Source organism: Ipomoea nil, unplaced genomic scaffold (genome assembly GCF_001879475.1).
Source record: "Ipomoea nil cultivar Tokyo-kokei standard unplaced genomic scaffold, Asagao_1.1 scaffold0019, whole genome shotgun sequence".
Lineage (NCBI taxonomy): Eukaryota > Viridiplantae > Streptophyta > Magnoliopsida > Solanales > Convolvulaceae > Ipomoea > Ipomoea nil.
Window position 1 is genome coordinate 996216 of NW_017616447.1, and position 22728 is coordinate 1018943.

Below are 22728 nucleotides of genomic sequence, written 5' to 3' on the forward strand. Positions count from 1 at the left end.
CTATTTTGGTTGAATGAAAAAGAAGCGGAAATTAAAGATGGTTGGCTTTCGATAAGAATACGCAATAAAGCCACCAAAAAGACAATTGTACTCCTATACTTTTACCTCAGTTAAATATGAAAAGAAGCAATAAAATGAACTGGATGAGCAGGGACTGGGAAATTAAAATCTCCCATGTTCCACAAGGACTTAATACCGTCATTGATTCGTTGGCAAAAATTGTGAGCAGGGTCACCGCCTTGCGTTCTATTCTCCTCATAAAATGTTAACAAGAATTCAACTTATAACTTTTAGATAGGATAATTATATTACGTCCGCTCAACCACTCCCTTCAGAGCACTAGAAGCTATTATAAACTCGATAGGAAAAGACAACTGCCAACAATTGGGATAATATAACATTATCATTATCATACTGACAAACTCAATACCTAGGTAATCTAGGATTACATAACCAAACGTCCCTTACCAATACTATAAAGTACTGCCAACAATGGTACAAAATGTACCAAATATGAAAGTGCAATATGAAAGCACTAGTTCAATGGCACAGGTAAAAAGAGTTTGAGTTGGGACTTGGGAGCAACTTCTTCTGCTATAACAAAAATGGAGATTACAAAATGAAAGTTGAACTGTCAATTCTACATTTCTAGTGTGAGTGACATTATTGTGTTGTACAAACCTGTATGTGCTATTCTCTTAAGAATCAATTCTGACAATTTCAGTTCAAAGCACCAACATTCCCGAAGCCACTCTTTCTATTGTCAAATCTTGAACAGCATTTATTTCCAATTCTTTTGTTGAATTTCATACAGGCGTCTTTACTCTTGATCGTCAAAATCCCTTTTTGTCCGTACTCGATACTGTCGGCTGGATTTCAATGTTGTGTTCATTGTATCAACTGCTATTCCGTGGTCATCTTCTTCCATGGCAGAGACGACTTCGTCTTCTGGGGCATCATCACTGAGGGCTATTCCAACTCGTGAATATTTCTCCACATGCACATTAGGGTATTTGTTTCCTACTTTGTCTGTATGGACATCAAGACTCGCCTTCTTTAGATTGAAGATAACCGATTTTGGAGGATTATTCACCAAATTGCCTTGATGCTGCACTGTTGTGGTGGTGATGCCTGGCTTTCTTACAAGACTAAGGAAGTCCAAATAAGCCTTTCGGTTTGAATTATCATCCATATCAGCGGCTGTGTCAAAAGTGTAATGAGTATAATTTGAAGGGTTCCTTATATAATCTGGAACAAATGTATCCTGGATCATGTTTAAACCCTCTCCAGAACCAGAAGCCTTTTCCTCTTTGATAGGACAATTTTCCTTAGTGGCTATCAAGTTTCCATCTGTACTGTTATTGTTGAACCGCACCCGTTTTTGTGATTTTACATCTTTCTGACCATCTCTCTTCTTGATTATAGACTTTCTGCTGCTTCCATCTTCCAATACGAAACTCGAAACCTCAGGAGCATCAGAAAGCCTAAGCAAATCAAAATTCCCAGCCGCCTCTGCATCTTCCTTGAGCCTAAGTTTGGCAGCGGCATGATCAGCACGAGGATCCCTTACAAAATCTTGAAGTGTATCAGGAAGTTCATTGTAGGTATTGACACCAATTCCATATTCAGTAGCATCCCTCATGTATAAACAATGATCACTCACCTTTTCCCTGCCCACAGCTACCTTATCATATTCATTTTCCTCTTCCTGTCCAAAAATAAAACCAGCAAAGAGACAATGTTTAATGCAATGCTGGGTAAGTGAATTTGTCTTGATACATTGACACAATATAAGACAGCAACCTTAAAAATAAATCTGTTGGAAATAGTAGTAGCATTTCTTTGTTAAAATTCAAATTTTCACTGTCTCATGCAAAATTGTAAATAGAATTAGATATAGAATTAACCATTACTACCTCCAACCCATTGCTGTCGAAATTTCAAATCAACTTTATTTCAGTTGTAGAAAATAAAAAAATAAGACATCAAGAAGTTACAAAAAGGTGGTATTTGATGCCAGAAATGAGGCATCCATTTAAGTGCAAAAGAAACAAGGTAATTTTACATAATGAGACTGATTGAGTATTCTGCAATTATAAAAACAATGGGCCTTTTTCTGTATGGCAAGTTATTTCTAATCACTCGCATAATGCTATTCTGTAACATTTGCCTCAAATCTATCACTGTACTACGGACTACGGAGTAACTAATTTTATGTTTACACAAAAAAGGTGCACGAATCAGAGAAGTAGCTCGTACCTCGTAGTCAAGGGTACAATCCTGGCCAATAGAAGATCGAATATTCGATTCATCATCGTCATCGTCATTGGGGCTTCCACGCTGCCTCTTGCTTTTACTATTTGGTTCTTCATCTTCATCGTCACCATAATCTTCAGAAAGGTAGTCAATGTCTACGATGTCAGTTTCAAACTGCTGATTGAGATCCGGGGATGAGGGCCCAGGCTGAGAAGACGACGGAACAACTGTTTGTGCCGTATTCGCAACATCATCGGTATGATTATTATTATTAGCGAAGACGAAGCCGTCGAGATTGGGCGGGTAGGGCATGGAATCATAGAAGTCGTGGTCGCCAGGGTCCCTGTTCCATTCCTTTCTCTGGATCTCCTCGTCCGTCAGACACCATAGGGAGCTTAGCGGCAGCGACGAAGTCTCCTTCCCTCTACTATCGGAAGACGACGGTGGCGACGCCAGTAGAGACCCGAATGCTTTATCCACCCGAACTCTGAAGCTATCTTCCATTCTCGAGTATGGTACCTAATAATGCTAGCTAGGGTTTTAATTGCTATGCAAATCACTAATGGACTAGCGGTCTGTCATTCACGTTCGTTTTAAACGGGGCAAAGCACCGGCTTTTTGTTCGGTTCCATACAAATTTGGAGCTGGTTCAGTCGGTTTATAAGCGTCTTCAACCTTTTATCCCTTTTTATCATTATACATCCTATCCTATATATAATAAAGCCATATGATCTTGTAAAAATTAAATGGTGATAATTAACATTTAATTTTCACAAGACCCTAATAATATTGTTATTGTGAAAATTAAATGTTGATAATCAACATTTATCAACATTTAATTTTCACAAAACCATAATAATATTGTTAATTATAATAACAATAATAATAATAATAATAATAATTGCAATAATAATTATAATGATAATAATTTACACGAACAGTTTCTATCTAATATATATATATATATATATATATATATATATATATATATATATATATATATATATTTATTTATTATATTTATTATATTTATTTATATTTCAATTTCTACTGGCAAATTATTGTGAGGAACAATGGTCCACATAATTGTATGGATCATGAATATTAAATACATTTTTAATATATTAAAAATACATTATTTTTATATTGAAAGTACCTTACATACATATATAATGTACCCTTAGTATATTTAAAATATACTTTTTATTGCATGCAACCCCAAAGTTCATAAGTTTGAAATTAATATATGGCATAGCTAGGCGGTCTAATATTTAAGATTGTTGATGTGCATATTGAGAACTACGGAGACAAAGATGCGTTATTCGTGGATTCATCGGATACTATCCAACAACACTCTCCAACTTAATTGACGTGAAGTGGTTTAGTAACATTAAGATTATATTCTCAAATTATTAGTTCTCATCTTTTATTGATTACACACTTAATTCGATAGTATTTGGAAGAAAAAAATCAATGTTCGAACTAAGATTGTGATTTTGGTCTTTAAAGGTCAATTGTATGTTGCTACATCTAGAGTTAGAAATCTCAAAAGTCTAAAAATTTTGATCCGTGGTGACTCTAAAATTGTAATTCAATTACTATTGTAGTTTACTAAGTTCTTAAAAATTTGTAATATTAAATACTATGTACTAAATTTTTAATATAGTTTAAGATTTGTAGTAATCACCCACCTTAAATATTATTTTAATTGTAAATATATTTATGTTCATAATTTTATCATAGGAATTCACACATAATAATTATTAAATAACAAAAATTTTATATATGAATAAACCTCATATAGGGTATATTTTTATAACATATTTTCCGTGCATCGCACGGGACAAATACTAGTTAATAATAACAACAATAAATAGTTTTCAAAAAAATTTCTTGTTTTCAAAAAAAAAAAAAAAAAAAACAACAACAACAATAAATAAATAAATAATTGAGATGTCCGGCAATTAGTTGATAGGGTGTTTGACAAATATTGGCGGATAGTTGATTTAGTTATAAGTTGGTAGCTCTTAGCTAATTACGATACTCAAGGCACAAACTATTGTAGTTCAAGTAATTCAAGAAGATTTACAATTGGAGGGTGTTCTACTCAAAATATTACACCAATGAGTAACATTAGTAACGGTAAATGTTTCACTAATTGCGATATGGATGTATTTTTTGTAGATGTATCGATAATTCGATATATTATGAATTATTGTAAATTATTCTAAATTTATTTGTTATTATCTCACTGTATTATTATATATTTAATGTAATTTATTATGTATGTGTAATAAAGGTACTTGGAATATACACTTGAGTGGGCTTAACAAAACAAAAACAATAGGCTCAAACAATTCAAAATATGAAGGTTCCGAGAGGTATGTATGGTTAGGCTGCGTATTGTTATAAGTCTTCACGTAACGATACGACCGGGTCATGTCCTAGAAGTGGGCGTGACAATATCTAATGTTAAAAATGGGTTCCACAAAAACATGTGCAAAATGAATTACACAGTTACTACAAAAGAAAATGTTGTGTCAAGAGACTTGCTCTCACCTTTTGAAGAAAAGTTTATACCCTCAATGATCCAAACCACAAATTATTGTACAATCGGTAATTAGTTCCCTACAAAAGCTTACATTTTATTTATTTTAATGTTTTCTACAGTTAGCAATTAAATTACCTATATAGTTACATTATTTGGCTCATGTATGGAAAATTGGAATTTTAATATAGGCAAGCGTTTTTTTGTAATACTAAATATGTTAAGTATAAATGAATGCTCTCAAAGTAATTGCAAAAAGCTTTGCCCAACTCAAAGACAATCAACTATGGTCACTCGAGATTCGGGTCAACCTTTGGAGGCTCAACGTGTAAACTCGGATATGGCAACAACAATTACTTTGACACATGGTACCTATTTTCCTTTATTATTCATTATCTAGGCAAATACTTTAATTTCAGCTTCTAAGAGGAATTGGCATATGATTGTGATGCTTAGAAACAAGCGAGAATGAAGTATTGGTTAGTCAATTAACAGAAGAGCAAAAGGTCATATACGATGAGGTGTTAGGAGATATTGAAAGCAAATTGGGAGGGTTATTCTTTGTTTATGGGTATGGAGGTACTGGTAAGACCTTTTGTAGAGAGCACTATCTTTCGCTTTAAGGTCTAAGGGTGAAATTGTTTTAAATGTTGCGTCTAGCGGCATAGCTTTTCTTTTATTACCAGGTGGAAGGACTACTCATTCTCGATTTGCGGTACATATCTCTGTTAATGAAGATTCCACTTGCGATATAAGTTAAAGTAGTCCATTGGCCGAGCTTATTGTACAAAACAAGTTCATAATATGGGATGAAACTCCAATGATGCACAAATTTTGCTTTGAAGCTCTAGACCGGACAATGAGGGATTTGTTACGCTCCAAAAATCCAAATAGTTATGATATGACCTTTGTTGGCAAAACAATTGTTTTTTGTGGCGATTTCAGGCAAATTTCCAAAGGGCACACAACAAGATATTGCGGGGGCAAGCATAAACTTCTCCTATCTTTGGAGATCATGTAAAGTATTTAGGCTAACTAAGAATATATGCCTAAGAAGTGTACAATCAGAGCTTGAGGCTAAAGAGATTGGAGAGTTTGCAAAATGGATAGCTAATATATGTGATGGTAGTTGGTAATTCAACTGATGGTGAAGTAGATATTACAATTCCAGATCACTTATTGCTCAAGTGTGACGATGATCATATTGCTGCAATTGTTGATAACACCTTCCCTTTGTTTCGACGCAGTATAGGTGATCTATCCTATCTTAAGAATAGTGATATTTTGGCTCTAACATTGGATGTGGTTGATAGCATTAATCAATACATGAATGATCATAATCATGCTGAAGGTATGACTTATTTGAGTTGTGATTTTGTTTGTAAATCTGATTCAAATGTAGATATGTTAGTGGATTTGCACACAACATAATTCTTGAATGGTCTGCGATGCTCTGGAGTACCGAATCATGCTTTGACTTTGAAAGTTGGTTCACCCATTATTCTGTTGAGAAATATTGATCACACTCTAGGACTGTGTAATGGTACGAGGTTGATTGTTACAAGGTTGGTTGATCACGTGTTGGAAGCCCAGATAATGTGTGGTACAAATGCCGGAATAAAGGTCTTAATTCTCATAATGTCACTAACACCGTCAGATCTAAGATTGCCTTCCAAATTCCAACGAAAGCAATTTCCTTTGATGTTATCTTATGCCGTGACAATAAACAAAAATCAAGGACAAACACTCTCAAAAGTGCGATTGTTTTTTAAAAGGTCTGTCTTTAACCATGGCCAAATATACGTAGCTGTTTTAAGAGTTAGTAACCCAAGGGGTTTAAAAATTTTGATTTGTGGCGAAAATGTAACATGTCTAAGTACGACGAAAAATGTTGTGTATAAAGAAGTATTCAACAATGTGTAATAAAATTACAAAGTTTAACATTTCAAATTTATTACATTTTCAATGTGTATATTTTAGATTGTGTATTCCATATACTATATATATAGTCGTGCATCGCACGGGTGCAACTACTAGTTTTACATTAATAACAACAATAAATAGTTTTCAAAAAAAAATTCTTGTTTTCAAAAAAAAAAAAAAAACAACAATAAATAAATAAATAATTGAGATGTTTGGCAATTAGTTGATAGGGTGTTTGACAAATTTGGGCTGATAGTTGATTTAGTTATAAGTTGGTAGCTGTTAGCTAATTACGAGCATTCTTTTTCCAATATTATTGCATGGCCTTTTAGTTTAAAGTATTTTAAGAAGGTTTGATCAATTAGAAATACATTTGAAAGAATCGAGCATTGAAAACAACAATGTCCAATTCCTTCATGCTGTTGGGAAAATTAATCTAGCTGGCTTAGCCAAATGGCTTGGGACAGTTGGACTTATAAGAGCAATATACGGCATTTTAGTTGTTTCGTTCGTCGCTGCTAGAGGGACTTCTCTCGTCGCCACTAACGCACCCTGTCGCCGCTTCGCCGGAAAACGAGAGGACACCGCCAGTGGGGTGTTGCAGTTGTTGGTGAGCTGTGCTACTGTCGATTTGCCATTGAGAAGAGGGAGAGACAAGAGACGAGAGAGAGAGAGACGGGAAGAGTGGAGGAGATGGGGGTTGTTGGTGGATTAAACTTGTTTGTTGTTGGCAAGGAAGAAGAAGGTTGAAGATGGGTGGTATTGTGGCTGCCATTGTTGTTGTTGTTGTTGTCTTCGTGAATAGAGAGAAACAGAGAGAAAATGGGTCTGTTGTTGAAAAGACGCAATTATCTCTGCTCAAACGGGATATCTAACGGAAATATTGACGGATGACTAAAATTGTCCTCGTTACAATAAGAGTGTCCATAAATTGTCTGATTTTTTTAAAGAAGACTAAAATTGTCCGTGTCACTATAAGTCTAGGACCAAAAATGTCTTTTACTCTATTAAATAACTCATAAGCAATCTTATGCGACTAATTATGCAATCTCGTGCAAGATATATAAGCAACTCATGCTACTAATCATGCAATCTCGTGCAAGATATATAATAAGCAAACTCATGCTACTAATCATGCAATCTCATGCAAGATATATAATAAGCAAACTCATGCTACTAATCATGCAATCTCGTGCAAGATATATAAGCAACTCATGCTACTAATCATGCAATCTCTTGCAAGATACATAATAAGCAAACTCATGCTACTAATCATGCAATCTCGTGCAAGATATATAATAAAGCAAACTCATGCTACTAATCATGCAATCTCGTGCAAGATATATAATAAGCAAACTCATGCTACTAATCATGCAATCTCGTGCAAGATATATATAAGCATAGGTACATATACACTCTTTTGTAAATAGTATATTTTTTCTGTGGAGGTTTCTTAGAGCCATAAATGACTCGCTTTGCTTCTTTCTTTCTTAGAGTCTCCAAGACTCGCTTTCTTAGAGTCTCAATGACTCGCTTTCTCTTTACTCGTGGACGAGACCGGATTTCACCCTAAAGGGGATGAATCCATTGGACAGGGCGTCGAGCCGGCCAATCGCTAACATCTCGCCACCGAACCAATCTTGTGGTTCCAAAACTCAAACTCTATGGAATCAGGTATCGATCTATCAGTATGCACACCCCCTGACCAGGATTCCAAGCCTGGCAGGCAGTTTCCAACCTTGTAACGTGAGAATACGCTGCGTTACATGAAATCGGACCGCAATGACCTTTGCTTTCTACTCCGAAAGGACATAATCCAAACGGGTCCTCCAAAAATAAGGTTTTCCTCACTATATATATATATATATATATATATATATATATATATATATATATATATATATATATATATATATATATATATATATATCACTCATGCATCTCAAATCATGCAACATTTATCTTATGCAAATATGCACATAACTTCTCAACACATTCTCAATATGACAAGATAATGACTTCCCAAAATGGATATGAGTTTTTGGAAAATAATACTTAGGCTCACGCTGGCCTCTTATGCACTTTAAAAACATGGTATGCTCAAATGCAATTTACTGTATGCTTCCATTTCTATGCACTGTGGATTCTCAATAAATCAATAAACCATGATTGCAATCCATAACTTGACAAATCTTCTCAACAAGCACTTAGCAAGTATTTAACATGCACTTGAAACTCAAAATACTTAGCTTGGACTCATTCTCAGTATAATAATATTCAAAATAGACATGCGTTCTAAACTTCAACATTTAGGAACTTTGACAATAATCTCAATGAATCATAAAATACACTTTAAGTATGCTTTTCTAGCAAAACTCTAACAAATAAGGTTCATGCTTCTCTAATCAAGAATCAATAATAGCATGCTCATCATAAAGATAAATCAAAGGCTGATACTTCAACATTTTTCTTCACGGTAACAACTCAAACCACAACCTGCAACATTTATCTTCACAAATCTATCATAAAATGCTCTAACCTTCACCAAATTCAACGAAAATCAAAGCCAAAACGTGCGTCAAGACGGCCCCGAGGTACCAAACCACAAGGGCCCATTACACCCCGTCCGAAACGACACATAGTTGAGCTACAAGGGCCCGGCCACTGCACTGGAGGCACTCAACGGACCTTGGGGCGGGGCTCAACTAGGCCCGCTCCTCAGACCACCTAGCCACCGGCTCTAGGCAACGGCCCTCCCCTAGGGCCGTTTCCTAGGCCCGATTCGCAACGGCCTTAGCCAACGGTCCCCTTGTTGGGCCGTTGGCTGGGATCGGTCAACCTACTGTGCACCAGATGATTTCTTCTCATCTGCAAAAATAGCTCAGGCATTTCTAACTCATCCAAAACATCAACAACACATCATAGACAAGTAATAGATCATTTAATAGCTCAGATACAACATATATATAGCATTTCTACTCATCAAAGACTTCACAGAGTCTTGTAAAAAGCTTGGGAGTCCATGGGTTATACCTCTTGTTGCCTCTTCTTCTTGTTCTTCTTCCCAGTGTGAATCTCAACCTCCATTCTACTCAAACACCACTTCCTTCACCTCTTAAACACCTCAAACCAACACAAACAACATATACACTGCTTAAGAAAAGATCTCAGAGATTGAAGGCTAGGATGGAAATCTTAAGGATAAAGAGATGAAGGGATGAGATGAAATCTTACTGCCTTTGCTTTCTTTCTTCTACAGAGCTCAGAAAATGGAGAGGCAATGGAAAAATGAGATCAGGAAACAATGGAGAGATAGCATGGCTTTTATAGAGTGCAAAACCCTAGGAGGAACAACAATGATTGGTTGGTGGCAAAGTGGTAATTTTGGTTGATTCTATAAAGCATCAGACAAAGATGGACTCTTGTGGTCTACCATGCTACATGAACCAAAGGCTAGAATTGCTATTCAAAATAATTTGGGGTTGAAAAAGGAATTTTCCCAAAATGATTTCTAGATAAACACTTGATTTAGGCTTCTCAAAATTCTCCCGGTTTCACTCGGATAGGTTTCTCAGTTCAAAACTTGGCAGGCAATATACCCGGAAATCTAGGATTTTAGATTTAAAATAAGTCCCGATGTTGAATTTTCTTAAAAGTGGCTAGAAATAATTTATTCCAACACCGATTTCATCGCAAACATTTATGTAGTGAAAATTGGCTATTTTGGATTTCTCTTAAACCAGATTTATGAAATTAAATTTTGGGTTGTCACAGTCGTCACCCAGCTTAGGGATGGCAACGGGGCGGGGCGGAGGCGGGGAAAACCCACTGGTGGGGCCCACTCACTGCAAAAACCTCATTTTTGCAGGAGAACCCAACTATCTCTCTCTCTCTCTCTCTCTCTCTCTCTCTCTCTCTCTCTCTTTCCTCCACCTTACTCAATTTACGTAAAAAAACTGGTCCTAAATCCCCTAATGGGGATGCTCTTATGGCCTGTTTGGTTCATGGAATAGGTCAGGAATGGAATACCATTCCCGGGAATAGACTTATTCCATTGTTTGTTTTGTCATTTTATTCAAGGTAATAGCGTTCCAGGAATGAGCTATTCCCTTTGCAGGGGGGAATAGCCATTCCTATGGGACCCCTGGTATTAGCTATTCCCAAGTATTTGGGAATAACTTTAGTACTATAATACCGAAAATACCCTACCACCGCCACCACTGCCGCCGTCTCCACCACCACCACCATCGCCACCGCCACCACAACCACCGCCGGCACTGTTACCACCGCCGCCGCCACCACCTCCACCTCCACTGCGACCACCGCCACCACAACCACCGCCGCCGCTGCTACCACCGCCACCACCACCGCTACCGCCACTGCCACCGCAACCACCACCACCACTGCCGCCGCCACCGCCACCACCACCACATATTTTTATAAGGGTATTTATGTCTTTTGAAACATATTTCATTCTATTCCTTAAACCAACCAAACAGTGTAATATAATTCCTAAAGTTTATTCCTTCCGCGAACCAAACAATAGAATAGAATTCATATTCTATTCCTTGCCTATTCCATTCCATATGGAATAGCATTCCTATTACCTCAAAATTCATTATGTGAACCAAACGTGCTGTTAGGGTGCTGCAAATCACCTCAAGCATGGACCACCATGCACTACTTATGAATAGATAAGAGAGTCATGCACAAATTTAAAAATACACATTAGGCATTGGTCTAATCGCGCGATGCGCGTGTGGTCACTAGTATTATAATAAAGCTTATGGGTGGTCACAGAGGGTTGAAAAAAATATTTATTTATTTTCTTGAGTCTAATTCATATGAGCAAATACCAATTTTGGTCCCACGAGTATTAGCAAAATGATACGTTCGGTCCACATGTTTAATTCCTACCTATTTTCATCCACGATTATTTTGTTTTAATACCAATTTTCATCCACAACTATTGTTTTAGTGCCAAAATTCATCATGCCGATCACCCATCCTTTTAAGACATGCTGAATATGAAATTATTAAGAATATTTTCGTCATTTTCAAATTAAGATCTCAATTTGAGCATAAATAAAGGGATTTAAGCTCTAAGATCTATCACAATTCACAGTTTTCCTCCTCAAATTAAGGTAGGATGAGGAGGAAGAGAACTGTGAATTGGGACCGGTCTTAGGGCTTAAATCTTTTTATTCATGCTCAAATTGAGATTTTAAGTTGAAAATGACGAAAATATCCTTAAAATTTTAGATTTCAGCATGTCTTAAAAGGACGAGTGACTGGTGTAATGAATTTTGACACTAAAATAATAGTCGTGGATGAAAATTGGTACTAAGACAGTAGACAAAAATTGATAAGAATTAAATATGTAGATCAAAACTGTCATTTTGCTAATATTAGTGGGACTAAAACAATTCATATTTACTATTAAATAAAAGAGCTCATTTTATTTAAACCAATTATACAATACTGATACTATTACATGCCTCCACACGCTCAAACTCACAATCTCTCATATGAGAGTCCAACCCGAGTGCTATTTGTGCACAATGTGCTTCAGAACAAGTATTTAATTCTAAGGAATAAGGTTCAAATTGGCCACTGAACGTAACCTGAAAATGCAATTAGGCCACTGAACGAAAAAAAAGTGCAATTAGGCCACTGAACACTCCAAAAATGTACAATTTCACCTGATAGCAGGTTACCCTCAATTTTAGCAGGTTATCTGCTTACGTGGCAGCTGAGTTGGCATTTTTAATAAATTTTAAATAATTTTTAATAATAAATTTTTATTTAAAAAAATTTAAAAAAAAAAATAAAAACGACTTTATTTTATTTTTTTCATTTTTTTTATAAAATTTATTATTAAAATTAATTATTAAAAATTATTTAAAAATTATTAAAAAATGTCAACTCAGCTGCCACGTAAGCAAGTAACCTGCTAAAATTGATGGTAACCTGCTATCCGGTGAAATTGCATATGTTTGGAGAGTTCAGTGGCCTAATTGCACGTTTTTGGAGTGTTCAGTGGCCTAATTGCACTTTTTTTTTGTTCAGTGGCTTAATTGCATTTTTAGGTTACGTTCAGTGGCCAATTTGAACCTTATTCCTAATTCTAATTACCTTCCATTTCGATATGTGAACAAGTGTCCCAAAATTTTACTAAACCCCATACGGCCAAATAGTCAAATACACCACATAAGAGCCTGATGGGTCTAAATTCTAAAAATCAAAATTAGTCTTTACAGTTGTTTTCAGTAGTTCTAGGCTGTAGCACACTCATTATTCACTCAGGTCCTTCACAACCTTAACACGGGAACTCGCTAACGAATTAGAAGTAGGAAGTAGTAATTCTAATTCAGGAACCCATTACCCATTTCTGGCGGCGAGTGTTACAGTCGGCGACTGAGCATAGAAATTGAATAGAATAGAATGAGCGGAGGAAGAAGATGATGATGACAAGACCTCCAAAGCTGCCATCTACCAACAATAGAAGCAGTTGGAGGCCAACTCTTCTTCATCTGCTCTTTGCAGCTGCCATTTTCTCCATCATCGTTTTCACCATTCAGTCCTCCATCTTCACTGGTTGCCTTTTTCTTCCCACCCTTTCTAGCCCTAATTATTATTATTACAGAGTAGTTTTTTTTTTTACGCAATCTGGAAATCTAAAAACAGAAATTTATTCGAATTTACATTTCCGGCACCGACCGCATTATTTCCGTTGCAGGTAACGGCGGCGTTAATTTCATCAACCGAGAGGAAATCAAGATCTTATCTGATTTTCAGTCCAGCCTTCAGCAATGCGTGGTAGGTCACCTTTACTTTAGAACCAATCTATGAAGTTGATGTCTTATTTCCCACCCTTAGAGATCTATGTCGGACATCCATACACTTCACTTTGAATGCTAATATACTGTTACTATTGGATCTTTTTTATTTTCAGATTAACCCGTTGTTTTTTTCTTTCCATTTTACACACATTCGTTGTTGATGCGAATTTTCTTGCTTCTCCCTAACTTTGCATGTCATTTCCTTTTTGATTGATTTTTATGCCTTTGATCCTTGATTTTCTTGTAAAATTTCAATTTGGGTAGTGCACTGCCGGTATGGAGATTGCCTTTGGCAGCGTTATGTGCTTTGATGCTGATGCTGACTTTGATTTTTTGTTAGGCAAATAGAGGGCTTGGGCTTACAGCTCATATTATTGATCATTGTAATATAATTCTCAAATTCCCTGAAGGAACAAATAGCACTTGGGTATGTCTCTACCTGTAGTTTCTCCGGTTGTCTCCTTAACTATCCCCTCTATAATTTACAACATTTATTTGCAGTACAATGAGCAATTCAAGATTTTTGAACCCCTCGAGTACAAATATGATGTTTGTGAGGCTATTCTGTTGTGGGAACAGGTTTGTCCTAGTTGTTTCCTAACTTTCACTACAGCTATTAGCTTAAATAAAATGAGGTAATTTGAAATGCAGTATCGTAACATGACCACTGTGTTGACAAGAGAATATCTGGATGCTAGGCCTGATGGATGGTTAGACTATGCAGCAAAAAGGATAGCACAATTGTATGTTTCAACTCCATCTTTCAGTAATCCCATTTTAATTTCCCCCTAATTGTTGCAATACTTATTCTATTCATTCTTTAATTTAATTGTAGAGGCGCTGACAAATGCTACAACCGGACTCTTTGTGAGGAGCATCTTAATTTAATTTTACCTGCACAGCCACCCTTTCACCCCAGACAGTTTCGAACATGTGCTGTTGTTGGGAATTCAGGTGACCTCTTGAAGACAGAGTTTGGACCGGAAATTGATAGTCACGATGCAGTTATAAGAGACAACGAAGCTCCTGTTAACGAGGTAGTGCCATACTTCTGGTGGTGTTTCCCATAATAAGTCATAATAAGATTTTTGTACTGGCAGTAGGGACCTCTATTCTTTACTGATCTTCTTTTTCTTTGTAAGATTGTGTATCCTTGTAATGGGGAATGACTTTCACAGTTCTTTCATTGACCCAAGAATGAAGTGTTTCAAATAAGTTTAATACCTATCATCAGCATGTAGTAAGACACCATAAGATACTATCTTGTTCCCATTCCAATGATTAGTATTAATTTGTCTAAGTTAATTAGTATTTTAGGTTTTCTTATGTCTTTAACTCTATAGTCTTTACCAATGGTATATCAAACATTTAGGTGAAATTCTAATTTGTTTTGTTCTTTTGCATATATCTTGCAGAAATATGCCAAGTATGTTGGTCTGAAGCGGGATTTTCGCTTGGTTGTGAGAGGTGCTGCTCGTAACATGATTCCAATTCTTAATGGGTCAGGTAAGTTATATTATTATCAAATTAGTTTGCATTTAGATTGCTGCTTTAGTATTTTCCTTTCTTTTCCCCATGTTAAACAATGATGCCTAAAACTTTACATGCTATCGAAATATAAGTAATTGAATGAGCCCACTTAGTAACATGAGTCAGGTATGAAGTGCACGTTTAGTGTAGTGGTCAAGTGCTCACCTGTTGACTGAATATATCATTGGTTAAAGCAACATGGCTCAGTAAGATGACAGTCAGTTATGTTTTTATAATTGGAGGCTTAGGCTCACTACTCACTACTCAATAACATTATTGTATACATGTGTTCTGAATCAAATTGACTCTTGGTTCAGTATCAAAATTTTCATTTCTGGATTCTAGAGAATCAAATAAGATTGGATCAAGATTTTCTGTTTGTATCAATTTGTAATTTGGTTTTGGGCTCTCAAGAACCAGCAACAAGCAATCTCCACATCACAATCAAATCAAAGCAAGAGAATGATACGGTACTCAAGCCAAGACCCTAACTCCACCACAAAAGCTAGCTCATGAGTGGAGGTTTAGCCCCAACTTAAGTACCACTCCACAATCTCTTGTGGAGCCGATGTGGGATCGTATCATTACCCACCCTTGAGAAGCCGACGTCCGCGGCGGCTTACTCTAGACGGCTCACACTCCGGACTCTTCTCGGCACCAGGTAGCCCTTTTCCCCCTTGGATGGCTTCACTCCGGACCTTATCAAGCACCAGGTAGCCCTTTTCTAGGTCGCCCCCTCCGCTAGGCCGGCACCGGATGAGTGGACGGCTTCACTCTGGATAGCTTTCACTCCGGACTCTTCTCGGTTTCCTTTGAACCTTATCAAGCACCGGGTAGCCCTCTTCCAGGTAGCCCTTTCCCACCACACTCCGGCCTCTCAACGAGAGCACCAAATGATACGGTACTCAAGCCAAGACCCTAACTCCACCACAAAAGCTAGCTCATGAGTGGAGGTTTAGCCCCAACTTAAGTACCACTCTACAATCTCTTGTGGAGCCGATGTGGGATCGTATCAGAGAACCATATAAAACAAATTTGCAGATTAATAACTAAACCAAATATTGCAAAACCAAGAAGAATAAGAAGAGAGCAGAAAAAGCTGAGGCCAAAATGGGAAAAGGGAGAACAGGAGGAGAGTAGAATGGAAAGAAGAGAACCAGAAGCCATCTAGTGGAGTGGAGAATTTCCTCTTTGTTGTGTGTGTCAACAGGTAAAGATACTTATTAAAAGAACCAAGGTGGTTCACCCCACACAGGAAAACAGAAAATCCCAGATGAGCCCTAGTCTTAAGAGATTTTAGAATATACTACCTAAACCAAACAAGAAGCAAAACCAAATTCATTGTTTCTGAACTGAATACTGAGAGCCCCTAACCTATCATCAACAACAGTGCACATGGTATGTAGTGCATGTGAGAATCATCTGCAGCAGTCTGGTAAAACTAGCCTTCACCAGTAATACTACTGATTCTCTCAAGATGTGGTGGTTTTCTTATTTGGAGTTTCAAAAAACTTAAACTGATAACTAAGTCTAATAGATAGCAATGATTCTGAAATATTCTTGATTACATGCTACTTCAGTAAAATTTAGCTGCTTTATGCTTGGTAAGTCTGCGTCTTATAAAGTTAGTTCAGTGATGATCTGGGCCACTGTTTTTTCTCCTTTTAATTCATTGCAGATGATGAGGTGCTTATAATTAAAAGTCTTACACACAGAGACTTCAATACAATGATAAAGGTAATAGTTTTCCTTGGATGTACAATGTTCTTTATGTCATCTTTTTTTGTCTTCTTTCATCAAGACCCTTGATTTTTAAACTTGAAAGCCAATCTGAACAAAAGGCTAGGATGCCAATTTGATGTTTTCCCTTGTTGGCAGCGCCTACCAAATCCAGTTTACCTCTTCCAAGGTATTGTCTTGCGCAGAGGTGCTAAAGGAACTGGAATGAAATCAATAGAACTAGCGCTTTCCATGTGTGACATTGTTGACATATATGGTTTCACAGTTGATCCTGGTTATACAGAGTGGTAAGTTGTGGAATTATGTAGTGAAAGGATAATAATATATTGATGAAGAAGAGAGCTTATTTTTTATTGATTTCACTTGGGAGTTATGGCTATTTATGCAAATAGGTGTAACACTTTGTATTCCCAAAACACTTTTATCATTTGTTGCTATTATGGTTTCAGAGTTGATCCTAGTTATATGGAATGGTAATTTGCAATTACAGTGTTAAGGGTTACAGATTTGTTTTGGAAATTTTTGTGAATACCTCCTTGGTTGTTGCCTTCTTATCATCTTCTTCATTAGTCATTACTCAACTTTTACTTTGATGACAGATGTGCAATGAATTGGTTTTTTTGTATCTATCACTTGTAAATGATACTCTGTATTTTGTAGGACTCGGTACTTTTCTACACCAAGGAAAGGGCACAACCCACTTCAAGGGAGGGCATACTACCAACTTTTGGAATGTCTTGGTGTAAGGGCATTTTCATTGCTCAAAGCTGTAATTTTTTTTTAATGAAATGTGTTATCATCCAATATTCTTCTAACCAAGGATTTTCCTTGTAAAGGTTATTCGGATCCATTCTCTCATGAGAGCACAAAGGAAGCAAGACTGGTCAGATGTTCCTAGTCGAGAAATGATAAACAGGGCTCAGAAAGCTGCTTTGCAATTGAAAAGAAGTGCGGTTGATCAAGTGGGAGGATTGGGACAGTTTGTGAACTGTAAGGTGTGGGGCAATGCAGGTCCATATGGGAGCGGACCGATATCTGGATCTCCAGACATGACAGATGTGAGGAAGAATTCGAAATACAGTAAATGGGAAGTTCTGCCTTTCAAGAACCTGAGCGAAGAGACGAGGCAACACTTTATTCAGATGGAAGGTGTCTCTATGTACAAAATGGATGGCAATAAGTTGGACGATCTAGTTTGTGTAAAACATCCCCTGAAATCTGAGGCTGAGGCGTAAGAATATGATGACAGATAAAATTCCCTACTTTGCAATGCTAGTCTTTACAGAAACTGCCAAGTTGTTTTTGTGTGCTAAATCGGGGAACAAGGTGAACACATCCCGTCCAAACGGGAATGCCATTTGACAGTTAATTCGGAAGCTAGATCAACAGATGCAGCAAACACTTTGTAGTAGTTTCAAGTGTACAAAGAAGTACAACTACTCTAAGCATAGCAGTGTTACCGTAGAATCATTGCATTTGCTAGATTTTTAATGTACTAATTTGATGTCATAGTTTGTGTGTTACTTTGTGAGGGACATCGGTTAAGCCGATACTCCCTCGGTCCCATTTTATTTGTTATATTTACTATTTATTGGTCAAGCAAATTCTTTATTACTTTTTTTTTTTTTTCAAGTACTATCGACTCTGATACAATGTTGTATTTGTTCATAATTACTTTCCCAATCTACTAAAGTATAATTACTTTACCAATCTACTAAAGTACACAATCCAAGTGCACAACCTGCCTCCACTGAGGAACCCACAACCTAAAATATGGGAGAGCAACTTAACACACTTGCAATACTAAACTTAATATTATGAAAATTTGAATAAAAAATACATAAAATGAGACAACGAAGTAATAAATTGTGAATATAGCACACAACATGCCCAAGAGCTTCAGTTTGAAGCATTTAAAATTGTAGACTAATAATCCTCTTCTCAACACTAGTCCTGTTGGCCCTATACTATATAATGAGAGAACAAGAATTGAAACACAGTTTACATGATTGAAATTGAAATTGAAATTGAAATAAAATCATACCATTTCCAGAGACCTATAATGAAAAGGAAGGTATAAGAAGCACAAGTAAAGGGGCAAAGAGATGCTACTACTTAAGAAGATCATCGGAAACAACCTTGAGGAGCTTCTTATGCTTGGCAGATTTGGCAATTTTCTTAAGAGTCTTAGGGTTGGTGATCTTTTGAAACTTGGTACCAGACTTGAGAATGTTGTCCTTCTTCCTCTTCTCCCTCTCCTCCCTCTTCTGCCGCTTCTCTATCTTGTTCTGCCTTATCTCCTCCTTCAGTTCATTCATTCTCTCTTTGTACGCCTTCTTTATCTCTTTCTCCTTCACCCTCTGCTCCAGCGTCTTCCCCTTCCGGCTCACCTGCACCGCCGACGACCTGTGCGTCCGTGCCTGCTTCCACTTCCTACCTGACACCTTCCCCGCTATAACACCGTCGTACGTCGGCCTGTTCGGATCCTCAGAAGAAGGGACCGCCTGCCTTTTCGACGGAGGGGGGCCGCTTTCCTCTTCCACCTCCATGGTGCCCGCGTCTTCCTCCGATACATCGCCGGGGGCTTCCTTCTCTGCCCTCTTTCGCTTGTAAGTTTTGCCTCCGAAGCCCTCATCCAGGCACCTAAAATCAATGGTACACGCCATATTCTCTTCACTTAGAGAAGATCAACCCTACAATGTAATGGATGTATTAATGTTCTATATGCACTACAGTCTACAGCTAACAGCACTATCCGTATAAAAAAAAAAAATCATCAATTAATTAAATTAATTTACTGGTGGCTGGTGGTTCACGAATACGATGCGTCGCCGGAGAAGGTCACTGATTGCTGTCTGCTGGAGTGCTCGTCGGCCGTCGCTGGGAGCCTGGGAGAATCGCTGCGTCGGCTGTCTGGGAGAAATCTCAGAAACGGCAGAATCGGAATTAGGTATTTAGGGTAGGGGCGGCAGAAGGGAATTTCTCTGTATTCTTTAAGTTTTGACGCTTAATTAAATTTTTATTTTTATTTTTTTACCTTTTAAAAAATAAAATAATAATAATAATAATAATAATAATCCCCCATGTTAAGCGGGGCGGTCTAAAAAAAGCGACAAGACTGATCACCTTCTCTGTCAATTGGAGAAGGCGAAAAAGGCAACCAATTGGTCACCATCTCCAATTGACGGACTTCAACAATGGAGAAGGTGACCGGTTTGGTCGTCTTTTTCGACGACTTGTTGGTCTTACGGTCTTCAATTAATTGACATACAATTTAGAAATTCATCTATTGAGCGATTGAGTTTCCATCTTTCAAATGAGCATTCAGTAATATTTCACGACGATGATTTGGTTGATGATATCGTAAATCGGTCAACAGTAGCACAAAGCATGTTCACCTTTTATGCTTTGCTTCCATTCTACTCAAGTTATATAACATAACTAAGGTTATGTGAGTTTTGAAATGTCACATTTTCATGTTTGGTTCAAGTTATCTTACTTTTTTAAGGGATTACTTTCTCCTAGGAATGTAACATACTAACATACCCTGCACATAAGATTTTGAAGGGAATGTGATTCCTCACATTTCTTAGGTATTATTAGATTATGATGTATATTTACTACTTTTGCCATTTAACTATAACTAATATTTTCGCTCATGCAATGCACGAAATAGATTTGTTAAAATATTTTAAGAATATTTAGATCGATATACAATTATATAAATTATTACATCGAATATTATATAATACAATTGAAGAATTGAGTTGGATTGATTGTATTTTCTGATGTTATCATTGCTTAAATTCGAGCAAATAATTGCCCAATTAATAGTCAATGTGTAGATGTACGCATTGGTGCTGAAACTGTAGAGATTTTAAATATCAATGTTCAGTGAATGGGATCATATTAATTTTAAGTGAATTATTAATATTTATTCCTTTTTTCAATTCGTCTAATTTGTTTTCCATCTTTAAGCAAAATCTTCCTTATACATTCTATACATAATTACACATCTTTATATATACGTATTTTAATGAGGTCCCATAATTTTGGATAAAGATGTGCTACAAAATCAGGCATAATTAATTTCTTTTGAATCATTCATACGTATTGCAAGACCATTTTCATTTTTAATTACACAATTTTTCTTTTAAAGTGTGGATACTAAATGATTCTTTTCAATTTTCCATTTGTAAATATATATATCTTTACATAACTATATTTTCAGTAATATATATATATATATATATATATATATATATATATATATATATATATATATATATATATATATATATATATATATAGATAGATAGATAGATTTTTTTTTTAATATGTCCAGTAACTTTACATTTTATAAAATATATAACCGAGATTAATATTTTTTTTCCATCTCGGCTAAACCTTATACAATCCTTATATTCTTATTATAAAATAACATTTGGTGTAAAAATTATTAATTTTCATCTCGATTAATATTCTTTCCATCTCGACTAAACCTTATATTTACATCTCGTATTGCAAAACCTTTTCCATCTTAAATTACAAAATTTTCCTTATAAATTGTGGATACTAAACGATTCTATTCCATTTTTTATTTTTAAATATATATCTTTACATAACTATATTCCAGTAACATATATATACAATTTTTTTATATTTCCAGTAACTTTACATTTTATAAAATATATAATCGAGATTAATATTCTTTCCGTGTACTGAATCAGCTTGGAAGCATTTTTAATTTTCTGTCAATTATTAATAGTCATTTCCTGTTTCAATTGGCCTAAATTCTGTGCCATTTTTATTCTCAGTTAATAATTATTTTTGTAAGCTATTATATGTTAATAAATAATTATTAGATAATAATATTAATAATTAATTATTAAGAAAAGTATAATTTATTTTGTACTAATAATATTATACATTAAGTATAATATATATATATATATATATATATATATATATATATATATATATATATATATATATATATATATATATATATACATACACACACATATACATATACATACACACACACACACACACACACACACACACACACACTTTTAATTCTATATTGATAAGTGTATATACTTTAGGAAAATATTCATTATTAAAAAGAGGATATAATTTAAAAAATAAATTATTAATTAGATTTCTTAATATAATTGTCCTACTAATTGATTCCATGTTACTATAATTCATACATTTGAAGACTTTTTAAAGCAAAATACCTATTAATTGCCTTAATAATTTACATCAATAGTACTAAAAGAATTTTTTTTGTTAAACTGAAATAATTAAAAATAATGTGTCCACAGTACAAAAGATTTTATAATTGACTTAATAATTAATTATTAATTTTTATTGCCTAATACAAATTGTCAATTATTAAACATTATTTATAGTAATTATTGTATGTCATGTAATACTAAAATTATTAAGTATTATTTTTATAATTGAGGTATAATATTATTAAATCGAAATTATTTAAAATATATAGATCCACATTAAGAAAAACACAAGTTGTATGGTTGAAATCCCTATTCTTCCACCTCTTTTAAATGGTTGTAAATTTCCCAATTTTGTAAAATGCTGTCAATTATTAATCTGTTCCAGTGATTTTCAGCCTAACTATAAGTTATGTTAGTATTTTTCCACTTCTGCACTCCCCTGTCACAATTACAGGTACGTATTCATCACAAAGGGATAGTTTAACTTCAAATAATATATATATATATATATATATATATATATATATATATATATATATATATATATATATATATATATATATATATATAATACCATTGGTTTGCCAAAGTGTGGACGAATTCAAAAAATCAATATATGAAAACAATTCATGCATGCACACAACCA

The 22728-nt window shown here is 35.5% G+C and overlaps 3 protein-coding genes across 4 annotated transcripts; 1 reads left to right on the forward strand and 2 right to left on the reverse strand.

The window, feature by feature from the left end:
• Nucleotides 1-271: 271 nt before the first annotated feature.
• LOC109186013 lies at nucleotides 272-2932 on the reverse strand. The gene is made up of 2 exons (XM_019336216.1): nucleotides 2260-2932; nucleotides 272-1708 (listed from the first exon to the last, which is right to left on the reverse strand). The coding sequence occupies exons 1-2, from the start codon at nucleotides 2758-2760 to the stop codon at nucleotides 821-823; spliced, it is 1389 nt and encodes a 462-aa protein (XP_019191761.1). The 5' UTR covers nucleotides 2761-2932; the 3' UTR covers nucleotides 272-820.
• Nucleotides 2933-12968: 10036 nt separating this feature from the next.
• Nucleotides 12969-18438, forward strand: LOC109186837 (sialyltransferase-like protein 1). Its single transcript, XM_019337277.1, has 11 exons — nucleotides 12969-13324; nucleotides 13467-13546; nucleotides 13910-13996; nucleotides 14071-14148; nucleotides 14221-14312; nucleotides 14405-14606; nucleotides 14985-15075; nucleotides 16778-16836; nucleotides 16978-17126; nucleotides 17500-17581; nucleotides 17676-18438. Exons 1-11 carry the CDS (start codon nucleotides 13189-13191, stop codon nucleotides 18072-18074), a joined length of 1455 nt encoding a protein of 484 aa, XP_019192822.1. The 5' UTR covers nucleotides 12969-13188; the 3' UTR covers nucleotides 18075-18438.
• A 282-nt stretch (nucleotides 18439-18720) lies between these two features.
• On the reverse strand, nucleotides 18721-19804 carry LOC109187694 (coiled-coil domain-containing protein 86-like). 2 transcript variants are annotated; one of them, XR_002055419.1, is made up of 3 exons: nucleotides 19638-19804; nucleotides 18886-19532; nucleotides 18721-18834 (listed from the first exon to the last, which is right to left on the reverse strand). XR_002055419.1 is itself a non-coding variant. In XM_019338358.1 (2 exons), the coding sequence occupies exon 2, from the start codon at nucleotides 19503-19505 to the stop codon at nucleotides 18951-18953; it is 555 nt and encodes a 184-aa protein (XP_019193903.1). In that variant the 5' UTR covers nucleotides 19506-19532; nucleotides 19638-19804; the 3' UTR covers nucleotides 18721-18950. The 2 variants fall into 2 exon arrangements, 1 of the variants encoding a protein (XP_019193903.1); XM_019338358.1 differs by having other exon boundaries at nucleotides 18721-19532.
• Between the last annotated feature and the right edge of the window lie 2924 nt (nucleotides 19805-22728).